This window comes from Ahaetulla prasina, chromosome 2 (assembly GCF_028640845.1).
Source record: "Ahaetulla prasina isolate Xishuangbanna chromosome 2, ASM2864084v1, whole genome shotgun sequence".
Taxonomy (NCBI): domain Eukaryota; kingdom Metazoa; phylum Chordata; class Lepidosauria; order Squamata; family Colubridae; genus Ahaetulla; species Ahaetulla prasina.
The window spans coordinates 284,599,117-284,626,365 of record NC_080540.1 but is presented as its reverse complement, the minus strand read 5'-3'; the positions used below and the strand labels follow the sequence as shown (position 1 = coordinate 284,626,365).

The 27,249-nt window shown below is 39.6% G+C and overlaps 1 protein-coding gene across 1 annotated transcript; it reads right to left on the bottom strand.

The window, feature by feature from the left end:
* Positions 1–1,333: 1,333 nt before the first annotated feature.
* On the bottom strand, positions 1,334–27,249 carry TXNL1 (thioredoxin like 1). Its single transcript, XM_058170583.1, has 8 exons — positions 27,022–27,249; positions 16,466–16,562; positions 14,739–14,912; positions 10,904–11,026; positions 10,196–10,265; positions 9,541–9,713; positions 9,168–9,272; positions 1,334–1,601 (listed from the first exon to the last, which is right to left on the bottom strand). The coding sequence occupies exons 1-8, from the start codon at positions 27,117–27,119 to the stop codon at positions 1,572–1,574; spliced, it is 870 nt and encodes a 289-aa protein (XP_058026566.1). The 5' UTR covers positions 27,120–27,249; the 3' UTR covers positions 1,334–1,571.

The window sequence follows — 27,249 nt, the reverse complement described above, 5'->3', positions numbered from 1 at the left end:
AACCCTTAATGATAAAACAGGAGCAGAGGCGGAAGGACCATGGTGTTTATTTAGCTCAAATGCTCAGTGGTGCTTTAGCATCTCATTAGACAAGCGTCTGTGAAATGAGGGCAGTTCAACTATTTTAGCAAGTCTGTTTGACGGTTAAGAAACAGCTCCTGAAGTTTACTAAAAGTCTACTTATTCATTCATTCAATGTTTCTCTTGATCTTCTGTACTCCAAGGGCCGGTTTAGCTCTGCCTGGTAAGGCCTGTTATTAAGAACACAAAGCCTGCAATTACTGCAGGTTCGAGCCCGGCCCAAGGTTGACTCAGCCTTCCATCCTTTATAAGGTAGGTAAAATGAGGACCCAGATTGTTGGGGGGGCAATAAGTTGACTTTGTAAATATATACAAATAGAATGAGACTATTGCCCTATACATTGTAAGCCGCCCTGAGTCTTCGGAGAAGGGCGGGGTATAAATGTAAACAAAAAAAAAAAAAAGTTGTTAGTTGCGAAGTTGTGTCTGACCCATCGCGACCGCCAGGAAAACTTTCCTCCAGGCCTTCCTGTCTTCTACTGTCCTCAGGAGACCATTTAATCTCACGCCGACTGCTTCAGTGACTCCATCCAGCCACCTCATTCTCTGTCTTCCCATTCTTCTTTTGCCCTTAATTGTTCCCAGCATTAGGCTCTTCTCCAATGAGTCCTTCCTTCTCATTAGGTGGTCAAAGTATCTGAGTTTCATCTTCAGGATCTGGCCTTCTAAAGAGAAGTCAGGGTTGATCTCCTCTAGGACTGATTGTTTGATTGCCTTGCAGTCCAAGGGACTCACAGGAGTCTTCTCCAGCACCATATTTCAAAGGCCTCAATTCTTTGACGCTCAGCCTTCCTTATGGTCCGACTGAAATAAATCTAGATCCTTTGAATTGTTCTTCACAGAAACTTGTTATTCAGACCCTACCACCATCCTCGTTGACATGATAGTGTCCTCAAATACAGCTCAACATACATAACATTACTGTTCACAACTGGATAGTAACCCTCTTAATACTATTTCCTTGGAGGCCAAAAACGGGGCACGTGGAGGCCAGAAATGGGGCACAAGGCCAAAAACGGGACACGCAGAGGCCAAAAATGGCTGGCAGGTGGGGGGGGGCAGGGCTTCAGCAATATTCACTCCATAAGACGCACAGAATTTTCATCCACTTTGGGGAGACAGAAAAGTGCGTCTTATGGAAAGAAAATACGGTATATTATCAAATGTTCATACACACACAGCTTATATGAATTAGGAGGTACGATTCCGGGTTTCATCACTGAAGTGACACAGCAATTCTTCCACTCTGCAATTTTGACAAAATTAATGGATTTTATTTACAATTTTTTTTTTTTGCTCCAAGATTACAACAGAAAACACGTTTAGTGAAATCTCATATTAACAAAATCCACTGATTTATTTGTAATGGCAGTAAAATGGAACAGACTGACAGTCTCTGGTTATGGCTGAGTGACCTTCCATGAGCTGAAGCTAATGTGAAATTCCACGCTGAGTGTGTGATAAGGCCCTTCCAGCATCTTGGTTGCATCTTAGTGGCTTTCTCCTTTTTTTCCTACCACCTATGAAAGAGAAAGAGAAAGTTACCTCTTGAAGAAAAGGTGGATAAAATAGATCCTCTCATTCAAAAGAAACTACCCGAGAAGGTACTGCGATGTCTTTCCAACAGGCATATTAATAAGAGATGAGAGTGAGGATTAAATGGAAGAACTTTTTAATTTTTATCTAAGAAAGCACGGCTCTGCTGAAATGTGACAGGGATGACAATCAGATCAAAACATTGTCTTCCTGAGCTCGGTATGAGATACAGATCAATGTGCACCACCTACTTCATTACTATGAAACAGCACAAAAACTTGTAACATAGCGTAACTATTTTTCTACAATGGTTCCACAGTGCTTCACATTAAGGCTAAATTCTACAGTGGGGATCTGCAACTTCTACAATATGCTCATGAGGACAAAAGCAACTTAAAACTTTGGTAGGTCAGTGTGCATTGAATGAAATGTTAGTTTGTAATGTATCTACGCCAGTGGCATCGTGAAGCTTTGGGTGACATACTGGCATTCATCAATACCTAAGAAGTATTCTTGAGAGCAGACCTCATTCTTGATTTGTGGAGGCTGCATTAAAATGGGGTGTGCTCTCACATGGCCTCAAAAGTCTCCAAAAACTGTGTGAGAACTGGGTGTTCTTTCAGAGGGGTCCTTGCTGGTCTCCAAGCTTGCTTGTTTTCTTGGAAACATTTCATTACCCAAACTAGGTAACATCATCAGTGACATCAACAAACTAGGTCACATCAGCAGCACTGATGATGTTACCAAGTTTAGGTCATGAAACATCTGCAAGAAAACAACCAAGCTCAGAGAGCACCAAGGACCTCTGACCTACAAATATTCTCCTTTATCAGCTTTCAGAAGCTTGTCAGGCCACAAAAGAGCATTCCCCTGAAACTGTTTCAAGAACGGAGGCCTGGTGCAATCGGGAACAGCCTCAGGTAGGCCGCTGAGGCCTTCAATAGCAAGAGAACATTGCCCGCCTGAAGTGTGTGGCAATCCTAGGGAGTGCTGGGCCATTCCCCAAGACTTGCAGTCTAGTGTAACCTCATCATTTTGAGTAGCAGCAATACCTCTAGGGCCTCTAGAGGTAGTCCTCAACTTATGACCACAATTCAACTGAATGTTTGCATGGCAAAGCAAGGCAGTTAAATGAGTTTTGCCCCATTTTACAACTTTTCCACAGTTATTAAGCGAATCACTAAAGTGAACCATGCGGTTGTTAAGCCAATTTGGCTTCCCCCATTGACTTGGCTTGTCAGAAGCTTCTGACAGCAAAAACGGAGCTCGGGAGAGCCGTAAGTGGCCCTCACAAGGTCCATTTTTCAGTTGTGACAGTCTCCTGCAACCCTCTGCCGAGCTCTACTTTCACTGGCAGAGGCACCACTGGCCGGTCCTTCACTGTTTCCAGGGCGACCCTGTGGGCCAGTTCTAAGCACCTCGCAGGCCGGATCTAGCCCCTGGGCCTTGAGTTTGACACCCCTGCCCTAGACAAACACTCGACATTTAATGAGGCAGTTTCAAACACCACAACTCTGTATAACACAATACTGAATTCTCAAAATAATAACTGGTAAGTGCTGAAGTGAACTGCTAACTGGAACCAGCATACATAAAAATAATCAATCATCTGACAATTGAAGAAATATATAAATGATGAAAATTTGAGCTCGAGAAGATGGAATGTAATTTAAGAAATGGACTTATGAAATTTGAAGGAATATACAAGTGGAGAAAATATGAATTTGAGAAGATGGACTAATTTTAAAAATGGACTGTAGGAAGAAGTAATATGTGAAGGGAAGATTGTATTGGTATTGTTCCTTTTCTTTTTTCTTATTCTTTCGTATCTCTTTATTTTTATTGTGAGGGGATTTAAAGTTTTAGAGAGGGGTAGGAGTTTATGTATATTTTGTATACCTTAGCTTGTGATTGTTGGTCATAATACCTGGTATTTGCTCTGGGAAGTCCGGGGGGGGAGGGAAGGGGGGGGAAATGATACATGGATTGGTTATTAATGTACAGTAATGATTGAAGATATGAAATTAAAATTTGAAATGATATTGGGGCTGCCCGACTGCCATTTCAGAAAGAAAGGGAGAGAGGAGTAGAAGGAGGGAAGAAAGTAGGTAGGAAAGAGTTGAGAAGGAGGAGGGGAATAAGAAGGTTAGAAAGGGTGGAAGAAGGGAGGAGTGGAGAAGGAGGAAAGGAAGTAGTAAAGTGAAGGAAATGAAGGAAGGGGAAAGTAGTAGAGGGAGGTTGTGAAGAAAGGAAGTGGCAGTCAGGCAGGCCCGAATCAGCAATAAATAAAAATTAATGATTAATGATGGATAACAGTTTGTACATAAATATGATGTTGGAAAATGGAAATTTTTTTTTTATAAAAAATCATCATCATCATCATTCACTATATAAGCCATTAAAAAAAAAGAAAAGGCTAATCTTTAGAATAGATATAATGGCATGCAGACATTGGTGCTCAAAAATACTCAGGGTAACAAAGAATTAAAATGTCATGTAACAGTACAGAAGGAAAACAATAAACAAGTTAAGATTTAATTAAGCATGTTATATAAAAAGCCAAATTAAACTAGACAGAAATGTGAAACAAACATTTATTCCTTGGCTTTGATTAAAGCACGGTACTCTGGTTTAGATTAGACAGTTACAACCACAAATTAGACAATTATGATGTTAGCAGAGGTGCATCAATCACCCCTCCCCCGCATAAAAATAATCTATACCATTCAGAAGGGGAAATGCTCAGGTGGCCCATGTGTATTATCTGAAAAATTAAACATTTCAGCATTGATGTTTATCAACACAGATCTATCTGAAGAATTCTTAACCACAATAACTCATATCTATAACGATAAAGGAAAAATAACAGTGCATTATTTTTTATTTCTAATGCCTCATTTTTTGGGCACATTTTTGTTTATGAATTGGGCACATCCCATGCAACATGTATGAATTAATCATTCAAAAAATTCCCACTTTTAAAGTTCTGGGTGGAAAATTCCTAATCTGATCATTTTTAGGAATTAAAGCTTGCTGCCCAAGTTGCAGCTTTTTTTGACAGACTCCATTCAGGGATGGTACATTGTCATTAAGCACCACAGAGCAGGCTGGATTTCTAAATGAATAATGAAAATTGATGTAAGTGGGAACACCCAACACCATTCATTATGCTGGGGAAGGAAGGAAGAAGGTTCCTTATTTAGGCAGCAATTGCTGAAGTACATTTTTTAAAATTTTAATTATCTTGTTTGAATCTATCTACCAAGACGGAAAGCCTTCCCAAATTTCCAGACATTTTAGGATTACAATTCTCAGATTATCCAGCTGGCAAGGCCATCAGACTGCAATTTGATAGGTATGGTCCCAATCATATGTGAAAACAGAAAACATAGCCGATGGCTTCCTATTCAATTACCTTCTGAAAGAACCACCATGCTGTATTGTAAGTTAAAACACCATATGAAATATTTTTCCACAGAAAGTAACAATACGGATAAAAGTAAATTGATTTGTCAGAGAAAATTACAGTCGGAGTTACAGGATCTCAATCCAGACAATCCCTTGAAGGGCCCATAACTCAGTGTCACGGCCCAAGACACTCTCAATTTCAGTGTCTCGTTCCCCAAAGTAGCTCAGAAAATTGGCCAGGCAGATCTAACAAAACTGGATAATCTAGCTCAATTTAAGGCAGCTTCATATATGTTCTGGACCAGCAAAATTCTATTGTTATCAATTTAACCCTTGAGAAGTTAGAAGAACCCCGCCCTGAGGGGATCTTAAGAACTTGGAAATCCTGTCAGGAAAGGCTTAGCTAGAGATCATTCAGTCTGAATAGAGAACCTGGTTGCACCCTTCAACTTCTTGTGAGGACTGGAACAAAAAAAATGCCAATGTCGTGAAATGTTGAAGCGTTTAAGAGAAGAGGAAAGCATTTCAAAATCAAAACAGCTCATTAAAAGAAGAATTAAAAAAAAACGCATGGTAAAAACAAAGACGAGTCCATGAGGAAAGAATGAGGAAGGAAAGCTGTCCCAGAAGATGGTGAGCAGGAATTGATGGTACCAAAAGCAGTGGAACTGTGCAAATGAGGAGCAGAGGGAGGAGGCAGAAAGGGGCGGTGGAAAGAAAGCTCATTTAAGAACAAAAATCTTCTGCATTTTTATTTCTTTGGGCCAGGGAAATGCTGAAAAATAATAAAATAGAATGTTAACAATGAAGCAGAGAAAATAAGTAGCCAATGAACAGGGGAAAATGCCATGCCAAGGAGAGCTACATGAAGTTCACATATATTAGCCCCCTCAAACACCTTTCACCCCAGAGAGAGGCAGAATAATCCTTCCTCGTATGGAGGTTATTAATTAAATTATTTAATTCATGATTAAATTTAATTAATTTAAAAATTAAAACGGTATTAATACTTATTTAACTAATTCATTTTAATTTTTTTAATATTTATTAATTTAAAAAGCCAAAGCTAAAAGAAAGTCGCCAAAAGGGAAGCAGGGCATGCCATATCTTACTTAGCATAAATTGAGAAAATCTCTCTGCCCCTCCTCCCTGCAATTTAAACTTGCATACAATGAGTAAAAAAAAACATGCAGTGCACCACAATTCCTAGCTCTGGATGCAAGAGATGAGGAGTGAGTTAAATCTCAAGGTATTGATATCTGATTTGTCTGCCAAATGTTTCCAGAGCACTTGGGTCTTTTCGGTTACATTCGCAACCATCACTACAAATTGTAGTAACTGATCCATCAATGGCCAGGGTTAGAGTGAATGGAAGAAATCTTCCTTGGATATGGACCCATTCATGCTGCAAGTCTTTAAAATGAGGCTCAATTTACTGGAGAGATTTTGGATTAACTTTTCATCAACTAGTAACCCAGCAAGGAGCAAGAAGAATCTCCATATGTTTGGATTCCCAGGAAAAGGTGACTGTGATACACAGACAACTTTTTCCTATCAACTTTCCAAGTCACATATTCCAGTAAGAAAAGGGGTATTTAAAAGTAGATCCAGAAACTGCTGAATTAATATAATCACCTCAAAAAGCCACAGTTATATTTTCCATGCAGAATTTTGTTATATGGTAGCTTGGGGTTTAAAGCTAGCATTTCAAATTAAAGAGAGAAAGCCTCTAGAAGCATAATAAGTATTACAGGTAGTAGAAATGTACAAAGTAGTTGATCACAGAATCAACTACTGTATTTCAAAATACTCCAGAATGTTCTGTTTCCCTCTTGGACCTTGCCAAACCCATCTCTAAAGCATGCAGTTCTGGAGGTGCAGTTTGAGATGTTATACACATAATGTTCTGGACAAAACAAACTTGTTTCAAGGTTAGAATACCTTTAGAACATTTCAGAAGATTTATTTCAAGGAAACCCCTCTCCCAATTGTCCCCGAGTTTATAATCCAGAGGTAGTTTGCCCTGGTCCAAAGGGAAATGGAAGATTCTCAAGTCCCTGAGTGGTACATTCCTAGATTGTGGAGTTTTGCTCATTTGCTCAAGTTATTCTGGAAAGTTAATAGCCCTGAAAAGGGGTAGATGAAGAATTTACTAAAAGGGATCGAAAGAGCAAAAGGGAAATGAAAGCTGGACACTTTTTCTCCCCTTCTAAAAACATGAGAATCGCATTCCTACAAGCCCAAAATTAATGATTCAGTGATAGGGTATTTTCTAAGGCCTCTCATCCTCAGATTTCATAGAAGACTGTGGAACTAACAGACCAAAATAAATGAATGGCATGTTGCCATGTAGCAAAGATATTTTCAACTGCAACTATGAATGCAATCCTCATCTTGCATTCATGTTAGCTCTACTTGGTATTCTATACCTCAGAATTAAAGAAGGACAAAGCTAAGCTGAGGATCCAGTTTAGCCCCAGGAATTTCTCAATTACTCTTTGTTTCCAAGCGTCTTTCCTGCTGTTTATTATGTACCACAAATTAAGAGGCATCTTTAATTATACCCTCCTTCACATCATTAAAGGGACTTTGGTAGAATTCTCAGCTACTTCTACCTTTCTTTTTCAAAGCAATAGTCCTAACGCTTCAGCTCCAGAGCTGCCTCTGCTAAGGATAAGCCTACAGGCTATGTAATAATCACTCCAGGTAGCACAATCAACTGCAGTTGCTGTTATTCACCAAGAAAAAACAATTCTAAGCAAGGAACTTTCCACAAAGGAAGCATCCTATCACTTCTAGTCTCTCTACTTTTCTAATGTAGATCAAAGAGATCTACCTGGAGTGGTGCGGTGGCCTAGAGGTGGAGCTCTTGCCTCCCTATCAGGAGGCTGTGAGTTTGATCCTAGGTAGAGGCAGATATTTTCTCTCTCTCTCTCTCTGCACACTGAGGATATATTTGTTGAACAAAGCTCTGCATTGGTGACAGGGAGGGCATTCGGCCATTAAACGCTCTGCTAGCTCCATACAGTTGCCCAAACTCCTCTCTATTAAATGATGATGATGATCAAAGAGAGCTATCTGTTTGTTTTTTTTAAAGGGGCTAAAAGGTATTGACTGGAGAAGGAAACATTTCAAGAGAAAGATTATTGTCATAACTCCTCTGACATTTGTAGATAAACATGTACAATCAAACTTAACCTTTGGAATACGAAACAAATGTTTATGTAAGCCTCAAACATTTCAAAATAACGTCATCACACACCATGCATATTTGTAAGATTTAAATGTATTCCTTAAGTCAAGATTCCCAAAAGAATGATTGACTACTCCCATTTTCTGCTTTCAACTTCAGAAAGCTTATTGTTTAAGGCACTTTAATTACATAATCAACAAACACCAATTTCTTACGTACTGTGTTAATCCAGAATTATTATTATTTTTTAAAGCAGGATTATTGCTAGATGATGATTTTGCTGATTCCTTCTAAAACTTGGGCCATGTGGTTAAGTGAGCTCTACTGGTTAATATGGTTATATCATGAGTTGGATTGAGTTTAGAGTCTTGGTCACTTAGGTTTCTTAATTATTGTTTTGACCTCTGTATTTGGCCCAAAGTCACTTTTGGAAAAGGGGAGGCCTTAACAAATTGTTTAAATAAACAAACGGTGGCTTCACTGTACAACTAAGAATCCAGTATCAAAGCCAGTTTTGCTGTCCCAAAAAAGTTTTATTCATTTTACAGAAGTAATTTTATTAACTTTTTGTAATCAGAGAGAATTTAAAAAGTATGCATTGGAGGCTGAGAAATTAAGCAGGAGCAAATAATCATTGTGAGTAAAGAATATAGTCATATTATATTATTTCTTCAATGTTTTTCCTGGCTTCTTACATTCTTTCCTCAAACTCACTTTGGCCTTTTAGGGGTAAGTAACTATTCATGGAAATCTCTGGCTTAAGCAGTTCTTATAAGCTTTTTAGAGCAACCATGCATTCTTTGGCTTTTTACAGAATAAAGACTCCAAAGAAACAAATTCAACTTTTTCTTTTTGAAAACATTGCCAGTTAATTTTGAAAATATGTGTAAGATTCACACCATATTCAAGTTACAATTGTTTCTTGTTTCGAAGCCAAATTTGAACTTACTCGCTTGAAATCATTCATGTTTGTTGCTTGAACTGGTGTTCCAATAAATGTGAAATATGCAATTCTTGTTGTTTCTTCATCACCTTGATTAGACTGGACAAATAACTAAAAGAGAAGAGACAAGCACTGAATTATATATGTAGAAGTGTCAACAATCCATGAAAGATCCACATTCATAGAAAATGAGTCAAAACCATAGAATAATAAAATAAACTCAATTTTAAGTCTGCGGAACATAATTGGTGAGACTCAAGCTTGCTTGCAGCTAATTTTGAACCTGAATTCTAGGATGACGGTACATGTTTCAAACTACAGTTTTGTTCAAGTTGGCACAATTGCATTACTGGGAAGGCAGTCAAGATTTTGTACTCACAGTTACACTGTTAACATTCTGAAATTTTACATAGCGAAGCTGAATTATGCTGTCTTCTTTAATATCATCTGGGGTTAGTTCCAAAGCTTGAGTGGGTTCGCTTCTTTCTGCCTCTTCAAAATCCATTGATCGAGGAAGATTGATAAATATTTTTACATATTTCGGACCTTGACCTATAATAAAAACATGATCAATCCTTTTCAGAAACCTAGACTCTACTGCCAAACCATTAAGCTCAAGCTAAACATGAAAGGTAAATGCCAATATCAAAGCAAAAGCTGGTTTTATTTACATGATTGTGCTTATGGTTTAATTATTTAATGAGAATAATTACATTATTATTACATATGTTGTGTACTCAAAGGCAAAGTAACATGAAACACAATATGGTTCCATTATAAGACAAAATTATCTAAGTGACTTTAGAATGCAGTTGCTTTAAGCAGGGCTCGATAAGTTTGTTTTGCCACATTCCGCATGCATTGATGGTATTTTCAATTAATTTGTTCTAACTCTGTCCTGCAATGTGGAGAACAGAAAACAGAACAGAGAAAAGAAAACCGTAGTTTATCTTTCTATTATTAAAATCAACATGGTTAAAATTAAAAACAGTGGAACTTCTCTTTGAGGAATAATCTTTTTTTTTTTTACTTACCATTATCAGGTCCTTGACATTTCATAGAATAAAGCTTGACCGGTTGATTAAAAGCTACTGTTATAAGCAGCTGTGGAGGAAAGGGGGAAAAAAAAGATTGAGAACAGAATGCTCAAATGCATGGTAGACAACACATCGCTGCACAAATTTTGGGTTACTTGTTCCCTTGTATCTACATCCGAATCAGAGTAGGTGATTTGAATAAATACACAGAGGAAAATACCGTATTTTTCAGAGTATAAGGCACACCTTGTTCCCCCCAAAGAGGATGAAAATCTGGGTGCGTCTTATACTCCGAATGTAGCCCCGCCCAGCCTCGCAAACGGAAATTTCAGTGGCTGAAAAAAGCCTCTGAAAGAAGCTTCAGAAAAAAAGCCTCCAAAACAGAGCTTCAGAAAAAAAAGCCTTTTCAGAAAAAAAAAAAGCTTTTTGAAGCTCTGTTTCAGAGGCTTTCAGAGACAGGAAAAAAAGCAAGGCACAGAGCTCACAACCAACTAACCTGTTGCTAAACTTCACCTCTGGGAACGACTGATTGGAGGTATTTCGGGAGGCCGATCCACCTGCCAATCAGCTTTTTTCTTATTTTCCTCCCCAAAAACTAAGGTGCGTCTTATACTCCGGTGCGTCTTATACTCTGAAAAATACAGTACTTGCTCTATTGAAAAATAAACAATTATTGTCCAGAAGATTTTTGAAAGTTGTTAATACCTGCTCATCACAGTCTGATTCCAAGAAGGTGGAGTCTTTACGTAAACAATTATCAAATCCATGTTCATCACTTTCATTAAGACACTCACATCCAGCTTTATTAACAAATGGCATCAAGTCCATCTGGAAGGAAAAGATAGCAGCTTTCATTAGTTGGCTGTTCTGCATTAGGTACTACCTAGAGCAGTGTTTCTCAACTGTAGTGCTTGAAAATGTGTGGACTTCAACTCCCAGAATTCCCTAGCCAGCATATTCTGGGAGTTGAAGTTCACACATCTTCCAAGGGGCCAAGGTTGAGAAAGAGAGACCTAGATGTTCTTAAAACAATAACTGGTTAATAAAATTGTAACTAAATTTGAATTTTGCCAAATGTTGTCCATTTGTGGCAGGCAGTTTTAAAACCAACTACCGGTATCTTGTTAACAGGTGGAAATAGTTGCCTGGTGTCAAGCCAAAGCTGCTAAACAGCATATTCTGTAAACTATTAGCATGACTTATTTTCATTCACACTATATGCAAAGAAAGTCAGTGTGGCACAGGCAACATTTGTAAATTGAACTGGTGCAAATTCAAGTGGCCTATATTCATGGGAGTTATTTACATAAGAAAGATTCATTTGGAAAGGTAATCTGGGATATATTTACATTACAGGATTTGTCTCCATTTAACTGTGAATTTCAAGTACTTAACATCTCAAAAGAGATGCAAAGGCTTTTTGTTTGTTTTTTCATTTAATGTAATTCTAGGTTTCTGCAAATACCAGCCTTCAGCAAAGTGTAATGGATTGCATTTGCTAATACGGAAAAACAAACTCACAAGGCACTGCAATTGCAAAGACCCCACCTACTGACCTCCTGGCCAGTTAGTAACTCTATTAGTATTTGGATCGAGAGGCAAAAACCGAGCAGAATATCAAACACTGCTTAGAAATTGCAATGAAAGTGACAGCTCTAGTTGAGTGTTTTGTCACATTAAGGTTCTCATTTACACACGTGTGTCATTCTTGCTGTCAAACAAGATCGTGATTTGCAACATTCAGGAACCCAGAGGTAAGACTTGAATAAGGAACACATGATAAGCGTTTGCCGAGAGCAATTACCTCTCAGCCCTGGGGCCAATTCCAAAGATGGAGTTTGACAAAACAAAATATCCTGTATAAATTTCTTTGTTTCTGGATCCATGGGACTGATGGGTAAGAATTACAATAGAGTAAGGATTTCTTCAAGTACAGTACAGATGCTGCCCCTCTCTCCCTGATCAGGACTGCACTAACGTTTCTGCCAAGCTATAATGGCTTGAAACACCCACAAAAGATTTGTAACTTTTAAAAATCAGAAGGTGGTTATTTAACTGCTATATGGCTCATAATAATAAGGCCTAATATGGCTTGCTTGGTTTCATTTTGGTGTAGGAACAAATGATAATTGGTGGCTGTATATTATAATTATTGATGAAGTCTTTAGGCCACTAAATATGTAAATTCACTCTTATTGAATAATAGATTCTCTTTTAAGTGGATTGATCTTGATCCTGTAGATTACTTCGTACAGAATTCAGATCCACTCTCTTCCAGACAAGTCAAACACCAGTTCACAGGTAGTCATTGACTTACAAACACAATTGAGCCCAATATTTAGTTGTTAAGCAAGACAGTTGTTAAATGGGCTTTGTCTTATTTTATGACCTCTCTTGCCACAGTTGTTAAGTGAATCACTGCAGTTAAGTGATACGGGTTGTTAAGTGAATCTGGCTTCCCTACTGACTTTGCTTGTCAGAAGGTTGCAAAAGGTGATCATATGACCCTGTGATACTGCAACGGTCAAAAATACATGCCAGTTGCCAAGCAGCCGAATTTCGACCACCTGATGCTGCAATGATTGTTAAGTGTGAAAAACGGTCATAAGACACTTTTTTCAAGTTCCATTGTAACTCTGAACAGTCACTAAGCGAATGGTTGTAAGTCGAGAACAACTTGTATCAAAAAAAATAATATTTCTCCTCTTCTACTGTGTAAGGATAGTCAATCTTCTCCAGGGAATTTCCTTTCAGATTTATGTGGTAGTCACATTCCTTCCATTCTTTTATGAATAAAAGTTTAGTTAAGCCACCATCTGTTCAGTTTATAGTAATATATCCTGAATGGTCGGAACACTGTTATAAAAATAAAGCAGGCACTTCAGCATCCTTCAGCACTGCTCACTTCAGCATGGTTATGATGTCTGCAGCTGAATGAGGAAAGAACTGCCCCACTTCAGACAACTGGCATTTGGAGGGAAAAGAATGATATAGCTTTCAAATGTCCCTTGATACTAAAACTTAAAAGAAAAAGAAAAAGAAAAGAAAAATAGATAAAATCAAGAATCCCAAAGAGGATTTTGGCTCATGCTTTGCTTCTATAGCAAAGGTAGTCCTTGACCATTGCAGCATCTCCATGCTCACGTGATTTACATCTGGATGCTTGACAACCGACTTACAGTTATGACGGTTGCAGTGTCCCAGGGTCATGTGATCCCTCTTGGCAGCTGTCTGGCGAGCAGTCAATGGGGAAACCAGATTCACTTAAGAACCGTGTTACTAATTAAACAGCTGCAGTGATTCACTTAACAAATGTGGCGAGAAAAGTTGTAAAATGGGGCAAAACTCACTAAAGAAATTTCCCATTTCTCAACATAAATTTTGAGTTCAGTTGTGGTCATAACTTGAGGACTACCTGTATTCTATATGGCTTTGCTTCTACATTATTTTAAATTTTGCTATTAAATAGTTTTAATGTTCAAGAATTATAAAAATGAGACTGATTTCCACTGCCACATTCTTCTGCCTACTTCGTAGTGTGAGATGAGCGGCATATACATTTGATAAATTAATAATATTCCCATTCCCCCGAGTCAATGTAAACTTTAAACTTCTGCCAGTACCATTTGTAACTTTTTCAAATCATAACGACGGCAAAAGTTACTGAGTTAGGTACCTCAAAAAGAATCACATTCTCAAAAGACATAGACCACTAGAAATAAATTCCTCTCTGGACTTTCAACAGAATTAAAAAGGGAGTGCTAATTGGCTTTCAGGATGTCTGCCCAAGAAAGATGCTTCAAGCGGATTGTGCCCCAAATTTAACAAAAAATAAACAACCCCTCCCCCCCAAACATCCTAACCCTGTAAATATTTAAGGGTTAAGGCTACCAAACAGATTTTAGGGTGAATGAGTCTTTCACAAAAAAATTCAATAGATCCAAAACCCAATAAAAATGGGATTATTACCCATCAATCTTGCAGGCCATAAAAGCAAAGGTTGTATATTCAGAAAAAATCACTGAAAGAAATAACTAACAAAGAATGGCATACAGATCAGGCCTTTAGATAGAAGGATAGATAGATGGATGGATGAGATTAGATAGATTAGATTAGATTAGATTAGATAGATGGATGGATGGGATCGGATGGATGGATAGATAGATGAATGATATAGACCATGGGTGTCAAACTCGCGGCATCATGTTGCTGTCACATGATGTAACGTGATGTTTTTCCCCTTTGTGGAGCTGGGGTGGGTGTGGCCTGCACGTGACGCATCCAGCCCACAGGCCGGCAGCTTGACACCCCTGATATAGACACACACAAACTGTATTTGTGACCGAGATTGGAGACCGCTTTGAAAATGTTCTAATATTCTGAAACTGTTTCTAGCAACCGAGAGGAAAACCTCAGAAATCTCTGAAGCTGGGAAAACAGCTCTCCTTTCTGTACAAACGCTGCACCCCACAAAAACATTCTTGTTTCGCAGTGTACCATATTAGCCGATCACAACAATGTTCAAATAAGATCCACATACGTATCCCTTTGGAATATCGGCATCCTCATTGATTCCAGGATCGTTTTCTAGGTGCTGTTTGATTTTATCTTCTAATCCCACCGCATCAGCACCTTGATACTGATCAATTCGCACTTTGTTCCGGAAGAAAAGAAATGTCGGAGTTGCTGATATATTGTTAGTGGCAGCTGTCCCCTAACATTGAGAAAACCAGTAATTAGCACGGCATAGAAACATTTTAAAAGGCAGCTGGAGGCTGGGGGAAGGGGGGGCAGCTTGGCTCAGCTGCAGCTGGTGTACCAATTGTGACCCTACCTGCAGCGGGAGGCCCTTGCCACACTCATTTGCACACTTATTAATCTCTTGGATCAGTGCAATGTGCTCTACAAGGACCGACTTTGAAGAGCACTTGGAAACGGTAATTGGTACAAAATAAACTGGCTGGCACATTAGCAATTCAAAGTGTATTAATTTTTTTATAAGTTATCAAGATGGCAAAGATATCTAATACTCTTCCTTCCTCCTATTTTCCCCACAAAACAAGCTGAGAGAGAGAGAGACTTGCCCAAGGTTACCCAGCCAACTTTCATGCCTACGGACTAGAACTACGGACTACGGACTATGACTATGCCTACGGATTAGAACTAAGCCTCCTGGTTTCTAGCATAATGCTTAAGCACTAGACCAAAGTGGCTTCTTATAGCACTTATCTCACAGCTGCTGCACTGGTTATCAATTACTTTCTGTTTCCAGATACAGTTCAAAGTGCTGACTGTAACCTATAAAGCCCAATATGGCCTGACATTGAGGAACTTAGCAACAGCAATAGTCCTTAGATTTATATACCGCTCTATATTGCTTTACAACATTCTGAGCGGTTCAGAAATGCCAGCATATTGTGACCATTAATTAGCAACCTCGGAAGGATGGAAGAGCTGTGTCAACCTTGAGCCAGTTGAGATCGAACTTCTTGCAGTGGGCAGAGTTAGCCTGCAATGCTGCAGTTTAACTGTTGAGCCACCAGGGCTCCTAACAGGAACTTAACAGAATCACCTTCTCCACATGGACAGACTTGTCTAACTTGTCCTGTGCACATACCACCAGCATCTGTTGATGGTCTCCAGAAAGATGGGGTGGCTTAGGACCACTAGCAAAATTTTGTGGTTGCAGTATCCATATTAGGAAATTGCTTCTTTCTGGAATATAATATAATTCCATTATTTGGGCACAATACTCTACTACAGAAGCTAAAAGACCGGATACATTGATTTCTGATTGCAAACTGTTGTGCTTCTTAAATGTGATTGATTACTCTTGATTTACTGATTGGTTTGTCAAGTTGGCCTATTTAAGCATAACTAAGAGATTCCACACCACAGTTATGAAGTAGCTAAAAAAAAACCACAAAATTTTCAAATTCTTCCTTACTGATATTCAATCTATAGTAACAGTAGAAAAAGAACAGGTGCTTGCAAGCTTACCTATGGCAGCAAGGATGAGTAAAACAATTTATTAGTAGAAATTTTACCAAAGAATACATGGATGGTTTGATAGTTAATATATTTTTAAGAGTTCTATCAATAATAAGCCACAACTGACTTCCTGATATACAAATCTATAGTCTTCCATTATGGTAATTACATTTATTAAAGTCAGTGGGTTCCTAAATGAAATTTATTTGCCATTTCTAAAGCTGTGACAGTTGTTCATTCATAATCAGCCAAATACACATATATAGCACTACATACCTGGCACTGATGTACATCAACTTCCAAAAATGTTGCTTGGGGATATTTATTGCTCAGAGCATTGAAAGCAGGAGCTACCCTCAAACAAGGACCACATCTGCCAAGAAAAAAAAAAGAGGAAAATACACAACTCAACAACACTATTTGTCATTTAGGTAGCTAGTCACCCTAGAGATTCAGTTGATAATACAAACTGGAACAAAGAATAAATGAAGATGAAGATTGGTACTGGAAAAAGCATTTCTTCCCTACCATGTCCTCAATGTATATAAAGCTGAAAAAAATATAGAGGCATCAACAAGCTCAGTTGAAGAAAAACAGAATATACCAACAGTTTCCTACCATCTCTGACTACCATTTTATTACAGTTGATCAGGGTGGATAAAAATTGATGATTTTTTAAAAAAAATATCAGATTTTTAAATTTTAAATTGGATTTTTTTATTTAAATCGTTTTTTGATTTTTATCAAATTTATTTTAATAAAATACTTTTGGAGTAAAAATCTATCTAAAGATAGTTTTCTATTTAAGATACATTAATAATTTAGTTTATTCGGCATAAAATAGAGCTTAGTTACGCAGCATGAGGCTATATATTCTGCAACACTGGGACTGTCAGTGAGTCAACAGCGGGTCAGAGGAGGAGCCGCTGTGGGACAGTGATGACAGTTGCTCTTTAAAAATTATGATTTAAATCGAGTTGATTTAAATCAAACCTTTTTACTAGTGATTTAAATCAAATCCACCCTGCAGTTGATGTCCCCTTTATGACCTGTGGACATTAACTCCCAGAATTCCTGAACCAGCCAATGCAATCCTGTGCTAGACACTTCATTTTTGCTAGATTCCCAAAAAGGAATTTGAATCATAAACATATACTCTGGGAACCAATAGGGAGAAGTCATCTTAATTCTCTTTCTCTCACACAAACTATCTATACTTCACTGTCTTTACTCCTCTGCTCTCACCTGGGAATCCAGGCTACATTCACCACAATATTATTTGCCATCATTTGATAGGTGCACTCCAGTTTAAACATTTATGATCTTTTTTTTGGTAAGATTCACCCCGATTCTGAATTAGAATAGAATTTTTTATTGGTCAAGTGTGATTGGACACACAAGGAATTTGTCTTGGTACATATGCTCTCAGTGTACATAAAAGAAAAGATACCTTCATCAAGGTACAACACTTAGTGATAGTCATAGGATACAAATAAGAAATCAGGAAACCATCAATATCAGTATAAATCGTAAGGATACAAGCAACAAAGTTACAGTCATACAGTCATAAGTGGAAGGAAATGGGTGATGGGAACAATGAGGAGATTAATAGTACTGCAGATTTAGTAAATAGTTTGACAGTGTTGAGGGAATTATTTGTTTAGCAGAGTGATGGCGTTCAGGAAGAAACTGTTCTTGTGTCTAGTTGTTCTGGTGTGCAGTGCTCTATAGCGTCATTTTGAGGGTAGTAGTTGAATCAGTTTGTGTCCAGGATGTGAGGGATCTGTAAATATTTTCACAGCCCTCTTTTTGACTCGTGCAGTATACAGGTCCTCAATGGAAGGCAGGTTGGTAGCAATCGTTTTTTCTACCATTCTGTTTCACTATAATCCCATAAATAATCTCTCTCAATTTTCAGAAATATATCTCAAACAATGTTTAAAGAACATTTCAACCAAGCACACTGAGAGAATAGACAACTAAGGGCCTCTATTAAAAAAACATGCAAATACAATTGATCTAGAAAAGGACACCCCACGTTCATAAATATCTCACAACTTGTTGACAGAACAAGAAGTTTTAATTTTTTAATTTTTAAAATTTTAATTTTTAATTTTAATTATTTTAATTTTTTTGTCTGTTAATGGTCCTGTACTCCCTTACATTGGGGTGGAGTCAGGGCACCTGAATGGAGCACAGTGTTTACTGGCCGGATGCCCTTCCTATTGCCAATGCGGAGCTACATTCAGGAGATATATTCTCGTTGTGCCCAGAGAGAAATATCTACTGCTACCTAGGATTGAACTCACAGCCTCCTGATAGTGAGGTAAGAGCTCCACCTCTAGGCCACTGCATCACTCTTTTGATCTCATTCTATTATCTTTCAAAAAACAAATCCATAAAAGCAAACTACGATAACAAATTGCAAGAAAGGTAGTCCTTGACTTACAGCCATTCATTTAGTGACCATTCAAAGTTATAACAGCACTGAAAAAAATGAATTTATGACCGGTTCTCACACTTAGGACCGTTGCAGCATCACCATGATCAAAATCTAGTTGCTTGGCAACTGGCATGTACTCGTGACAGTTGCACTGTCCTGGGATCATGTGATCATCATTTGTAATCTTCCCAGCCGGCTTCCGATAAGCCAAGTCAACGGGGAAGCCATCTGGGAAGGTTATAACACTTAACAACTGCAGTAATTTACTTCGCAACTGTGGCAAAAAAAGGTTGTAAAATGGGACAAGACACTTAACATCTGCCATGTGTACAACAGAAATGTGTATAATTGTTGTCGTAAGTCAGGACCACCTGTATATTTATAGCTATTTACTTATTTTTATCAGAATGAAACTGGCAGTGAAAAATAAGATGCCAAATTTCAGTTAAGAACTAGTCATTTAAAAAAGGAAACATTGCTAAGTTGTATACCTAGCTCTTTAGAAGGCCAGATTCCTGAAGATGAAACTGAAATACTTTGGCCACCTAATGAGAAAGAAGGACTCACTGGAGAAGAGCCTAATGCTGGGAAAGATAGAGGGCAAAAGAAGAACGGGACGACAGAGAAGGAGGTGGCTGGATGGAGTCACTGAAGCAGTAGGCGTGAGTTTAAATGGACTCCAGAGGATGGTAGAGGACAGGAAGGCCTGGAGGAACGTTGTCCATGGGGTCGCGATGGGTCGGACACGACTTCGCAACTAACAACAACAACAACAACAACATACCTAGCTCAATAGTGATAATGTATTTAGTCATTTACTGTAAGCACATAGTTCTCGACTTACAATAGTTCATTTAGTGATCGTTCAAAGTTACAACGGCACTGAAAAAAAGTGAATTATGACCATTTTTCACAGCTACGACCTTTCCAGTATCCCCATGATCATCTGATTAAAATTCAGATGTTTGGCAATTGTTTCATACTTATGACCGTTGCTACGTCCCAAGGTCATGTGGTCCCTTAGTTCCCTTTCCTACAAGCAAAGTCAATGGGGAAGCCAGATTCACTTAACAACTGCAGGGATTCATTTAACAAATGAGCCAAGAAAGGTCATAAGATGGGGCAAAAAATCAATTAACAAATGTTTCACTTAAAGAGAAATTTTGGGCTCAATGGTGGCTGTAGGTCGAGGACTACCTGTATCTGAACAAGTTAACTAAAGCAGGGGTCTCCAACCTTGTCAACTTTAAGACTTGTGGACTTCAACTCCCAGAATTCTGGGAGTTGAAGTCCACAAGTCTTAAAGTTGACAAGGTTGGAGACCCCTGAACTAAAGGAAAAAGCGAAAATAGATTTTAAACTAATAGAATCTGTACATGGCACAAAGGCACTGAAACACAAAAACAAAGATTAGTTTTAAGTACGGTTCTATTGTAGAACAGGGAGCAGTTTCTCACTCAATGTCGTGTCCCACTCCTCCGCTGACGGCCGGGTCAGGGAAATCCGAATCAGGCTTGCCTCTGCAGCTCTGCCCAAAGTCCTAGCAAAGTCCTCAGAGCAGGCAGGAGACCAGTAAGTGACTTCAGCAAGATAAGTTCGACTTTGCCTGACTCAGAGACTGCCAGAAAGCAGATCCTTTATATAGGCCATGGGGTGTGGCTCCATGACTCAGCACTCATTAAGGCCTGCCCCTCCCTTCCTTCTGTTGCCTCCGCCTATCCAATCTTCTGATGTGAGGGTCACTCCAATCAGCTGTTGGAAGTAAACTTTCCTCAGGCTCACATGCTGTGGAGGAGGGGGAGGGGTCTAGCTGCTCCGTTTGCCTGGACATGGAGCCAGGGCTGGGGCCGGGGGATGCTCCCTCCTCTGCAGCCTGCTTGGGCATGGAGCCAGGGGCTGGGACCGGGAGGTGCCCCCTCCTCTGCAGCTTGTCTGGGCATGGAGCCAGGACTGGGGCCGGGAGGCATACATTCCTCCGTGTTCGGGAGCAGATAAGCAGACCCCGGCTGCGGTGAGAGCGGACACGACACAACACTCAAATGATGCAGAACAGCAAGTTTGACAAGTCTAGTCTCTACTCTTCAAAAGACCACAAGAAAAGTCAATCCTTCAGATGCACCAATTATCTTCTCCAATTACAATTGCTCTGTAACAGAATAGTTCAAAGACTATTAACAGATACTTAAATGAATAAAGAATATAGGTAGTCCTCGATTTAGAACTACCGTTACTGTTCAAAGTTACAATGGCACTGAAAAAAAGTGACATGTCTGGTTTTCGTACTTATGACCGTCACAGCATCCCTACTTAAGAGTGGTGGTCATTTTTCTCAATAAATAAACAAACGAATATAGTATGGTGTTTGGCTCATTTGTTTACTTGGAGTTCTCTATCTAATTTTAGGATCTATTTGGAGAACAGATCCTAGGTGACATTTATGCAAAAATATTGGAAACTCAAAAGCGTTCACAAACTTTTAAGCACTATTGTACCCCCAGGTGCAGCTCTTAACTTTCTTTGACCTCATTGATTTAGTCTGCATGACACTTCCGTGATGATTTATAAACTATGCTTTATCCCTTGATAGAAAAAAACTGGACTCGTTGCTTGGCTTTATTTTTCATTTTCTTCCTATCACAAGATTATTTCATATTGTGGACTTTTCTACTAGTCAATGAGTCGCTTGACACACTTCCTAGGGTTCATATTTTCTTTCCTGCATAGTTCGAAATGAGCATTCACCCCCTTTCCTTTACTTACTTAATACAAAGTACAGGCGGTCCTTGATTTACAACAATTCCTTTAGTGACCGTTCAGTTACAGCAGCACTGAAAACTTATGACCATTGTTCAGTTACAGCAGCACTGAAAACTTATGACCATTGTTCAGTTACCTTTGTAACATCCCCATGATCATGTGACCAACATTCAGAAGCTTGGCAACTGGTTCATACTTATGACCGTCACAGCATCCCTACTTAAGAGTGGTGGTCATTTTTCTCAATAAATAAATACACGAATATAGTATGGTGTTTGGCTCATTTGTTTACTTGGAGTTCTCTATCTAATTTTATGATCTATTTGGAGAACAGATCCTAGGTGACATTTATGCAAAAATATTGGAAACTCAAAAGCGTTCACAAACTTTTAAGCACTATTGTACCCCCAGGTGCAGCTCTTAACTTTCTTTGACCTCATTGATTTAGTCTGCATGACACTTCCGTGATGATTTATAAACTATGCTTTATCCCTTGATAGAAAAAAACTGGACTCGTTGCTTGGCTTTATTTTTCATTTTCTTCCTATCCCAAGATTATTTCATATTGTGGACCTTTCTACTAGTCAATGAGTCGCTTGACACACTTCCTAGGGTTCATATTTTTTTTCCTGCATAGTTCGAAATAAGCATTCATCCCGTTTCCTTTACTTACTTAATACGAAGTACAGGCGGTCCTTGATTTACAACAATTCCTTTAGTGACCGTTCAGTTACAGCAGCACTGAAAACTTATGACCATTGTTCAGTTACCTTTGTAACATCCCCATGATCATGTGACCAACATTCAGAAGCTTGGCAACTTGGTTCATACTTATGACCGTTGCTGTGTCCCAAGGTCATGTGATCACTTTGTGCAACCTTCTGACAAGCAGAGTCAATGGGGAAGCCAGATTCACTTAACAACCGGGTTACTAACTTATCAATGGCACTTGATTCATTTAACAACTGTGGCAAGAAAGGTCATAAAATGGGGGCAAGACTCACTTAACAAATGTCCCATTTAACAACGTAAATTTTGGGCTCAATTGTGGTTGTAAGTCAAGGACTAGCTGTATCTGCCTAGTACACTTGGCAAACCCTTTCGGCACCAAGTGCTGAATGGGAGAGCGTGTGCTGGAAATTGGAAGACCAGGTGGCCAATGCAAATGCATGCGCCAGGCAGCTGCTCTTCCGGTTTCCGACGTAAGCATGTGCAGCAGCCACCTGATCTTCTGGTTTTTGGTGCTCATGCGCATGTGAAGACCAGTGGAAACTGGAACAGCCACCGCCAGGCATGCATGTGCATGCCGGGAAGACAATCTTTTGATTTCCAGCACGCGCATACGCACCGGCCACCTGATCTTCTGATTGAACCCCCAAACTGCAATGTGAGTGGCCCCCACATGCCCCCCCTTCTGAACATGTGTCCTCGGCATGTGCCCCGCCCCCGCGCATGCACGACAGACTCAAAGACCAGCTGGCCGATGCACGATGGAGCTGGGCGGGGGGAGCGGGGGCGGCTGGCGTGCCCACAGAGATGGCTCTGTGTGCCATCTATGGCACTTGTGCCATAGGTTTGCCATCACGACCCTAGTCTATGATTCTATATCCAACAGCAGCCAATTGCATTTTAACTTGTGCTGTCCACATCTTGCCTGTCATCCATGAAATTTAAAGATGGAGCTTTCAGGTTTCTTAGGCAGGTCACAAAAAAAATGCAATAACGTTACTAGCTCCTTACTCGCTGCTTATTTTCAGCAACTGTTTTTCAAAGAACCCACCATCCAAACAGAAATTTACTGAGATGCTGTGGCCAAAATCCATCAGCATAATTTCCTCCAACACAAATATATACGAATCTCTTCTAAAATGCTTTCAGCCAGCAATCAACACTACAGTTTTAAATGATGACAGCATAGATTGTTATTAATCAGTTATGCCAGAAATATAAGATATCTCTAAGTTCAATTGAATTGTGGCCAAAGCAATTCACCACGTTTGTGAGAAAACTCTGGTAGTGCCCAATAACACCAGGAAAAAAGGGCATGGACGGATGCATTCATTGATAACATTTAAGCTAATGTCTCTTTCCAGAATTGTAAAGTAATTAGTGACTTTCACCCTTTTCTTTTTATATTAAATTCAATCTGTTTGTCCACAACTTCTCAGTGCCCATAAACTACAGAGCGAAATATGGAATCTCCTGGAAGTCTTCCACTCCGGGACGTTATATAAAAACAAAATGGCAACTGGTTATGAATAGTCATGTTATTAAGAATAATATCTATATTCCAAGTGGAATGATGCAATCTCTCACAAATTGTGCTATCTTATAAACTCTTGTTTGAATGCTTCGCCTTCCCATCAGAAAAACCACAGTTGGGAAGAGATTTATATTTTTAGTCACCAGATGATGGATTTGATACTTAAATGCTCTTCTAGCATTTAAGAGCATTTTAAATGCTTTCAAATGCTAGAAGGCACAGCTTAAGATTTCCCAAGGAGAAATTCTGCTTCATTCAATTTTATGTACTGATCTTAGCTAAATGTTATTATTAGCTCCTCTTTTATCATTCAGAAACAACTAACTTTCAATTGGTAAGATAAGTGGAAATAAAACAATATATGACTGTACAGTCCTTGCTTAATGACAATTTGTTCAGTGACTGTTCAAATTTATGACAGTGCAAAGAGGTAGTTGATCCTCAGAGTTATGGCAATCGCCCCCGCAGTCACATGATCAATATTGAGGTGCTGGGCAACCACCCTGAACACCCCATCTGCCTATTTTCCCCCCATCTCTGATCCGCTGCTTGGCTTGAGATTGTCCTAGTTCCCTATCCCCACAAGATAAGGTTAAGAGTATCGAAGACTGACTTCTAGGAAAGAATGTTGCTGGTAAAGTGTCTGATGGCTTTAATGATCCATCCTACGCATTTAAATAAGATTTAGTTATCATATTTTTCGGACTATAAGATGCACTGGAGTATAAGACACACCAAGATTTCAAAGAGTACATTATTCATAACCAGTTGCCATTTTGTTTTTATATAACGTCCCGGAGTGGAAGACTTCCAGGAGATTCCATATTTCGCTCTGTAGTTTATGGGCACTGAGAAGTTGTGGACATACAGATTGAATTTAATATAAAAAGAAAAGGGTGAAAGTCACTAATTACTTTACAATTCTGGAAATTGTACTGTAATTGACTGTAATATTTCCTTAAAAGCTCTGCTATCTATTGAAACTATTGAGATCCAAAGTTCAAAATAATTCTGCTATCTCTACTTTATTTAGGTATCATAAATGAGAACCACAATTGCAAGTTTACGCATTCTGTTATGCTCGAGTCCCATAAATGCTTTATTTACTGCACCTTTCATTCTAAGATGAACTTGATGGCATAAACCTGCCTTTTCCTGCAAAGCCAACTCATCAGCAACCATCTGCTCTGGAAAGTGTATTTTCCAGTGTGGCAAAATGTCTACCACTGCAGGTCATACTGAGGGAAATTTACTTCAGTTCTTGCCTCCTCTGTCTGATTACTGGCTGGATGTTTCAGCTATTGAGCTTGGGGAGCTCCAATGTATACTTCCCTTTGTTATTAAAAGATGAGTCAGTTTTTCCTAATGCCTTCTTTCCTTCTTCCTGGGTGCTATAGGTAAGACTTCTAGTCTAGTCCGATTACCTCTCTGAAAAGCTTCTCTTAAAAAATTTTTTTGTCTCTTATCAGAAGAGGAGGATAGCTGGAAAATATTTTCCAAGCATTCCTAGCCTGTGGACAGATTATAGAAATGGAGAACCTTCTCCATTGCAGTACTGAAAATAAAAATGAAATTGCAGTGTTTTTTCACACCCCTTTGGTTTCTCCAAAGAAACCTGCCGTATTTTTTCACTTTTTTGGTTCCTGCCTCTAAATAGGCATATGATGGAAGTCAATCAGAGCCCCTGGATGGGCTTTTGGAAGTGAAATGGCAAATTCTCTACGAAGAGCTTTGGTCTCCTCTTGCCACATTATTATTTAGCTCTGCCTAATGGAATTCCTATGCCCTGCATAGAAATCAGGACCAGTCAAAACAACCCAGGCCTGGGCCACTATGACAGCTCACACCAATCTAGGGCTTTTCTTGCAGCTGTTTTTCCTCTAACACAGCTCCACATTCAGTAGTCTTTGGTTCCTCTATCAATATTCTCTTAGTGGGGGGAAAAGGAGATTTACTTTTCCTGAGGCTGTCAGAGCACTCCTTCTGGTCTCTCTCCTGGAATCTCTTCTGCCAAGTTGCCTATTTGCTTTGGTAGTGACCAATTCATAACTGGCTGCTGGCTGTTGTCTGGCTAGCTGACCTGACTTTATCTCCTTGTCCTCATACTCCCCAAAATTTTGGGAGAATGTTCTTTGCATCTGCTAAAAAGTTGATGTCACCTGAAGCCTAGTCTGCTGAGAATGGGGAGTACCAACTATTATTACCTCCTACGCTTTCCCTTTTACTCAAAGCTCCAAAGATGGAGCAAACAATAAGCATTTCTATCTCTAGAAAGCAAAATAGAAAAGGACAGGATGTCATTCTTGGTCAGGAGAAAAGCTTAAGCCAATGTGTCTCAACCCTGACAATTTGAAGATGTAGCTGGCTGGAGAATTCTGGGAACTGAAGTCCATGTATATTCGAGGTACTAAGTTTTAGAAACACAAGGCTTAAGCCTTGCTTTCCAAGGAGAAGTTGCAGGGGGATGGGTTATCCATCTTACCCATTTTCATTTTACATTCTTTCAAACTTTTGCACACCTGATAATACTGAGCTAATCTTCACCCCCACACTGGTCTTGGTTTGGATGCTAATCAATTTAAGAAGAGACTGGACAGCTACTTGTCTCGAATTATATAGGGTCTCCTGCTGGGGAGATGGGGATGTGGGGGGTTGGACAATAAAGAAAACTTTAGTGTCACTTTGAATGTAGATTAATTAGCATACATTAAAAATGAAATTTCGTTGCATACAGCTCACCACCTCCAATATACACTACATAAACATGACAAGATAAATAAATAAAGTACAAAATTATGTATACACCCGCATATATTACCTGACACAGAGAAACAACATTCCTGGCTAGGTGGATCAGTGGCCAAGACGCTGAACTTGTCGACCAGAAAGGTCGCTGGTTCAAATCCCTAGCACAGGTCTACTGCCTGAGCAGGGGGTTGGACGAGATGACCTCCAAGGTCCCTTCCAACTCTGTTACAGTTGTTGTTATTGTTTTTAACACAGAAGAGCTCCAAGGTCCCTTCCAGCTCTATTTTGATTCTGATTCGATTTGACTTTAACCTATTCACACTAGAAGTCACACATTTCGGGGCGAACGGTCCCCCCAAAAATGATACCCCGGCTCTTCATCGATGTTTCCTCGCTACCCAGAGAGGAAAGGGGGATTCCACAACCCATAAGACACCGCCTCAACACACACACACCCAACCCCACTCCCCGCACCCAGAAAAAGCCGCCTCCTTCTACTGCGACCCGCGACGCTTGCAAGGCCGTTCGTGTGAACCCTCTGACGCGCGTCTGCTCCCAACGGGGAGGAAACCCCACGCGGGGACCCGAAAGGACGGCGAAAATGGGAGCTCCTTCACTCACCCTCTCATGGTGAACTTGGCCACCGCCAGCCGGCAGCCGGCGGCGCTCAGTTCGCTCTGGAAGTCGGCGTCGTTAGCGATCACCTTCACCCCGACCATCCCGGCAGCGACTCACGGGGCGTCGGGGGGGCTAAACGGCAGGAAAGCGCCGGTATCTGCACAGTCACGGCGGGAAGGGGGAGGAGGAGGAAGACGCCCGCCCAGCATGCACCACAGCATCTTTTGCGCA